This window comes from Fonticula alba (genome assembly GCF_000388065.1).
Source record: "Fonticula alba strain ATCC 38817 unplaced genomic scaffold supercont2.15, whole genome shotgun sequence".
Taxonomy (NCBI): Eukaryota; order Rotosphaerida; family Fonticulaceae; genus Fonticula; species Fonticula alba.
Window position 1 is genome coordinate 142,347 of NW_009242985.1, and position 6,180 is coordinate 148,526.

At 62.7% G+C, this 6,180-nt stretch overlaps 2 protein-coding genes across 2 annotated transcripts; one reads left to right on the forward strand and one right to left on the reverse strand.

The window, feature by feature from the left end:
- Positions 1–665: 665 nt before the first annotated feature.
- H696_05907 (hypothetical protein) lies at positions 666–2,471 on the forward strand. Its single transcript, XM_009499683.1, has 6 exons — positions 666–940; positions 1,077–1,188; positions 1,384–1,460; positions 1,576–1,667; positions 1,806–1,905; positions 2,047–2,471. Exons 1-6 carry the CDS (start codon positions 767–769, stop codon positions 2,341–2,343), a joined length of 852 nt encoding a protein of 283 aa, XP_009497958.1. The 5' UTR covers positions 666–766; the 3' UTR covers positions 2,344–2,471.
- A 252-nt stretch (positions 2,472–2,723) lies between these two features.
- H696_05908 (Atypical/RIO/RIO1 protein kinase) lies at positions 2,724–5,821 on the reverse strand. The gene is made up of 7 exons (XM_009499684.1): positions 5,499–5,821; positions 4,884–5,333; positions 4,640–4,697; positions 4,203–4,532; positions 3,988–4,074; positions 3,714–3,851; positions 2,724–3,588 (listed from the first exon to the last, which is right to left on the reverse strand). Exons 1-7 carry the CDS (start codon positions 5,764–5,766, stop codon positions 2,877–2,879), a joined length of 2,043 nt encoding a protein of 680 aa, XP_009497959.1. The 5' UTR covers positions 5,767–5,821; the 3' UTR covers positions 2,724–2,876.
- Positions 5,822–6,180: the final 359 nt, after the last annotated feature.

Genomic DNA, 6,180 nt, shown 5'->3' on the forward strand with positions numbered 1-6,180 from the left:
GGGCGGAGTCCGGCGTGTGGGACATGGACAAGATCGACCCGGGCAGTGTTCAGCCAGGGAGCCCGATGGGAAAGGGACGCGCGAAGAAGAGAGAACGGGCATCCCCGACCGTCCTCCGGTCATCAGTGACATGTAGACGCCCCCGATCGGAGGGACCGGAGACGGCAAAGAAAATGGACAGACGACTGAAACGGCCTGGACTATCCCCAAGCCGTGTGCCGAGCGAAATACCTGTCTGTTGGGGCGGGCCGGGGCGGCGTTGTAAACAATGGCCAACACCCATCGCGTGGATGGGGGGAAACGATGATGGGCAAGTACGAGCGCCAAAACGACCACATAGGACCATACTATTATCTGGATGTACGCAAATACTCATGATAAGGACGCAGTTTGCACATATTTTTGCGGAAATAGGAGCGATATTATGTCCAGAAAGTGGTGTATTTTCTGATATATTATTGTATTTTTCTCTTTTTTATTTTTTATAATAGGCATCACTATAGTTTTTCATCTGTCAATACAAAATAAGCCGTGTTGCCTGTTCGCCCGATGGTTGACACCTTTCAACCTCTCCAGATCGGTTGGTTCGCCCGTGCTGAGATTTCCGCCTATTTAAGAGGGGTCTCCGCCGGTGTGTGTGTGAAGGACTTTTCGGCCAGCCGTCGTCCTCGTCACCGCGTTCGATGCCCTCTCCCTTTGTCGACTTTCGACTTCTCCTCTTCCGGCCCCCCTCTCCCCTCCTGCCCTTCGCCCTTCACCCGCCACCATGACCAACACCACTGAGAAGGTCCTGTCTAGCGCCGAGATCTCGGCTCGTGCCAACCCCTTCGACCTCAATGGCCCGGTGGATGCCAAGCTCCGCACCGATTGGGCTGATCGCAAGCACGGCGACACCATCATCCTCTTCGACGTCGACGGCACCCTGACCGTGCCTCGTCTGGTGCGCCGCCCTTCTCCGCATACCGCCCCGGCTGGGCGGCGCTGTCCTTCTGCCCCGGCTACTGACTCCCCCTCTCATCGGCATCCTGCCCGCTCGGGGCTGCCTGTGCATGGTGCCCCACCTGTCCTCGGTGTAGCTTGTCAATGAGGACATGCTCCAGGTTTTGAAGGACCTTCGTAAGAACTATGTCATCGGCTTTGTCGGTGGCTCGGACCTCGTCAAGCAGAAGGAGCAGCTCGGCAGCAACAGTACGTAGCATGCCGCCCCGGAGCCGGGAGAGAGCCGGCACATCGCCTACCTGCCTGTCCTCGCCTCGGCCACGGTCCCCTTTCGTTACCCTCCTCCATCCCCCCGGGGGTGGGCACTGCGCTGGGGTGGTTTTCTGCCTGGATTCTGACCGCGAGCGTGTCCTGCCTCGTGCGCGTGCGCGCGCTCTTTCCCAGTCCTCGAGCTGTTTGACTTCGCCTTCCCCGAGAATGGCCTCACCTCCTACCGCCTTGAGAAGTGCACCGGCGAGCAGGTGCGCATTTCGCATCGCTCCTCCCCCCCCCTGCGACGACCCTTTGGCCGTGCCCTCGGCCGAGCCGAGCCCCTGCATGTCTCTCCTGCTGACCCTCTGCTCTCCGGCCTCTCAGAAATTCCTGGACTACCTCGGTGAGGAGCGCTACCAGGAGCTGGTCAACTTCATCCTGCGCTACATCGCCGATCTGAAGATCCCCAAGAAGCGGTGCGCGCCTTGCCCCCAATGCATTTGGCCGCCCGGGCCATCCTCCTCCTCCTTTTGTCCCCCGCCTCCCAAGCCTTGACTCTGACATGGGCCCTTGTCGCCCCTGGTGAATCCCCATATGATGCCTCCTGCGAGCAGTGGCACTTTCCTCGAGTACCGCAATGGCATGATCAACGTCTCGCCGATTGGCCGGAACTGCAGCCAGGCCGAGCGCATCGAATTCGAGCAGTATGACCTTGTACGTGGCCTTCGCTCGTGGCGTGTGAGCCGCTTCCCCTTGGCCCTCTCCCCTCCTGCAGCCCTGCCGCCATGGTTGGCGCCATCCACTGACGTCGCGCGCTCGCTCGCTCGCTCGCTCCTGCACATGCGCTGCCCACAGGCCCACAAGATCCGCGAGACCATGGTCGCCGAGCTGGTCAAGGCCTTCCCCGACTTCAACATGACCTACTCCATCGGCGGGCAGATCTCCTTCGATGTCTTCCCCACCGGCTGGGACAAGACCTTCTGCCTGCGCCACCTCGCGGGCGAGGGCTTCCGCACGGTCCACTTCTTCGGCGACAAGACCTTCCAGGGCGGCAATGACTTTGAGATCTACAACCACCCGTCGGTCAAGGGGCACCACGTCAACTCGCCCACCGACACCATCTCCATCCTCAAGGCCGAGTTTGACTTCTAAGCCGAAAAAAAGAAAAGAGCACGCGGACCATCGCCCGCAGGGGATATCTCCCGCGCTCTTTCGCATCCCATGTCCACGGCGCGATCGGAGTCGCTGGTCTGCCCTTAGTTTTCTGTCCCCCCCCCCCCCCCCCTTTCGGCGGCGTATGCCCGCCCCCGCGCGCGGAGACACGACCCTCCCCATCGGCGACAATACACGCCCACATGTCCACTCTGTTCCCTCCGGGCGGTTCTGAATGTCCAGCCTGGCCCTTGTCCCCGCCGCCCTTTTGCAGCCCCTGCCATACATGTGCACTTCTCGGTCCCCGGCGGAGAGAGGCAACTCCAGCAGGGCGGGTCCCGCGCGTCGATGCCACACACACACACACACACACACGCAGCGGCCAGAGATTGTCTATATTGTCACCCGCGCGAGATGGGCACGCGGGGGAGCAGGGCATCATGGTTCGCACTTGCACAGGGGGTCTCTTCAGCGCGCCCGGGCGCATGCGCATGTCTCCACAAGGGAGGGAAGACATGTGCGCATGCGCACGGTCACCGCTTCTTGGCTTCCTTCTCGCGGCGTTTCTTCAGATGCTTCGGGGTCTTGGTTTGGCGCTTTTCCCGGTTGGCCTCCTTGACGGCCTTCTTGTGGGCCTTGCGCTGGGCCTTCTTGTCAGTGGGATCGACGGCGTCATCGTCGCTGTCGCCATCCTCGTCGTCGCTGTCAGGCCCGGCAGCCTCATCGTCGTCCTCCTCCTCACTGTCATCCCCATCGGGACCACCCTCGGAGGGGACCTGCTCGAGGATGGCCGGTTCCTCGCCGGAGGCCGACACCACCGACCCATCGGTCTCAGTCTGCAGGCCGGTGAGATTCCGGTAAATGAGCCCATCACCATCACCGCGGAGGACCTTGCCAACGTCTCGCTCAACGTCAATGACCTCGAACAGGTTGCGCGGAATGTAGGCATTCATGAAGACCTCCTCGGCCACCTCGGCCGCGGCGGCGCTCGCCTCGTCCAGGACCTCCTCCTCGCGCACGGCAATCCGCGCCAGGTACGCATCCACCTGGTCGTCCTCCAGATCGCGTCCGGTGATGAAATCGAAGAGCTCCCGCCGGGACATGATGCCGGTGGTCATGTGGCCACGCTTCTTGAAAAACTCCGTGACATTCTCGATGTCCTTGCGCAGGAAGTCCAGCGCATACGGGTGATCGTGCTCGACCGATTGCGACACATCAATGATGTACAGGATGCCCTTGTAGTAGCTGGGGTGCGCCGGGAGGGAGGGGGGGAGGGGTGAGAAAGACCACGGCAAGGACAGACCGGCGTCGGGAAAGAGGAATGGCCGCGGGGAAGGGGGATCCGGGGGAGGGGAGGAGACGAGGCGCACATGATGTTGTACTCGGAGAGATCCGCATGCACAAGCCGGCACACGCGGTACATGGTCCGCATGCAGCGGACCAGCTGCATGTACAGCTCGGGGAAGGCCTTCTCCGGGAGCTGGGCGTCCTTCAACCGGGGACCAGGCCTGGGAAGGGGGAAATACCGAGGATGCCATGTCAGAAGCGAAGAAGACCACAAGGCAACAGGTGGGGGGAGGGGGGGACACATGGGAGAGAGCCCGGGGGAGAAAAGAGGAAAAAAAGAAAGGAGGAGGCGCGTACCAGCCATTCTTCCCGATGAAGGTCATCACCAGGACATGGTTACGCAGCTTCACCGGGTCCGGGCAGGGAATGCCAGCAGCCACGAGACTGGGAGGTGTGTTTGTGCACGCCGGCGCCATGTTAGTGCTGTGTGTGTGTGTGTGCGTCTTGGTGGTGGCCGCCGAGCAAAGCATGCATGGCCATGGGGGCCAGCAGAGGAGAGCAAAAGCACGCACCGCTTCAGGTTTCGCATTTCCTTCTCGGCCCACGTCTTGACCATTTGCCGGGGGTTGTTCTTCCCGTAGCCATGACGGAAGCGATACTCGCCGGTGACATACTTGTCGCGGTCCTTGAAGACCAGGATCGAGGTCTTATACACCTTGACCGCATACTCCACGCCCTCGCCGGTCAGGGCATGGTACACGTTGGCTTCCTTACCGGTGGACACACAGCCGTTGATCTCGTAGAAAATCCCCTGGGAAAGCATCTTGAAGAGAATCATGCGCGTGCGCGGGTCCAGGACCTGCTCGGTGGTGGCGCGATTGGCCTTGTCCGCATGGCGAGTCCTGTGAGCGCAGAGTCAGCCCCTGAGAAGGAAGGACAAAGGGGGAAACAGCCAAGGTCATGGCGTGACTGGAAAGGGGGAATGAGGGGCAGCGGAGGAGCGACGCACTTAGAGCCCTCGGCCTTGCGTGACCCCTGGGAGCCGGCGCTGAAGTCCTGAATCATGTCTGGTGACAGGGAGAGGCAGATGGTTAGCAGCGGCAACACGAGAGAATGAAAAGGAGGAGGGGGAGGAGGAAAGAAAGAGCCGGAAAGAAGTGAAGGAGATTGAGAAGCAGGCGAGAGAGAGAGAGAGACCGGGAAGGAGGGGCGAGAGGGAGGCCAGGCGCCGATGCAGGAGGTGGCGAACGCACTTTCATTGATGCGCTCCTGCAGGGCAGCCAGCTTGACGCCAAAAAGCCCGGACTTGCTGTCGGCAGCACCGGCCGCGCCGCCAACACCGGCCCCCTCCGAGGCCTCGTCCGAGTCGCTGTCGGTTTCGGCCAGGAGGGAGGCAGCCGCCTGAGCGGCTTCAGCAGCCGCCTGGGCCAGGTCCGCCGACTCGGCACAGCCGGAGTCGCGGGCCCGGTCGGCGGCCGCCTGCGCCGCGGCCGCGGTCTCCTGCGCAAGGCGCTCCCGCTCGGCGCGCTGCTCGTCGCGCTTCTTCTGCTGCAGGGCACGCTGCTTGTTCTCCTCGTTCAATGCCCGGGCCGTTGCCGTGACGATCTTGGCCCGGCGCTGGACGGCGGCCGAATTCATGGCCCCGGCCACGCCGACACCGGCGCCGGTGGCGTTCACCGCCCGGAGGTAGCGCTTGGTCATGTCTAAGCGGCGAGGTGCAGGGAGGGAGAGGGGAGATGGAAGAGGCGAGCGAACGAGCGCATCGCAAGGGAGCCAAAGGAATGTCAGGGGGGTGGGAGGGGGGGCCAGAAGCACAGCGAGGGAACATCGCGGGGGCACCCAAGGAGGGCGGGAGAAGAGGGACGCACCGCCCGTGGTGGATGCCTCGAAGAAGGCAATGTCATCGGGGTCGCCACCATGCCCGCCGAAGGGCGAGTCGCCATACAGCTCATCATCCGACAGCTCGGCGCCCGGGGCGTAGAGCTTTCGGCCCTCCAGCTCGGAGAAGGTGTCCACACAGGGGATCTGGAAGAAGTCCGACAGGGCAGGCGTGGACACCTCCGTCGGGGGCATTTGGGGCAGGTCGGCGCTCCGCTGCGGGGAGCCCGTCTGCGAGTTGCTCTCGGTGCTGCTCATCCGAGAGGGCGAAGAAAGGCGACGGGAGGGCGGGAAATGGGAAGGGAGGAAAAAGAGGGGGCGGAGGGGGGGGGGGGGGAAGAGAGACAGGGAAACGGTGGATTGCACAAAATATGCGGGGAGCGGGAGGGAGGGGGATGGATCGCTCGCCCGGGTCCACGCCGCGGGCCACGCTTGCCGAGAAATGGCCCACCCCCGGGCACCAAGCCTGCGATGGTAGTACAAGCACGTGACGATCCATCGTTGGCAAAGGAGCAGCTGTGTTCGTTGGTGGATCAACAGCCAACGGTGTTCCCGCCGAACACCATTCGCCGGGGGGGGGGGGAGAGGGCGCACGCGAACGGGCGCATACACACGCATCGAGATTGGGGGGTATTATTTTTTGCAAATGCAGAACACAAGGACAGGGGGGGG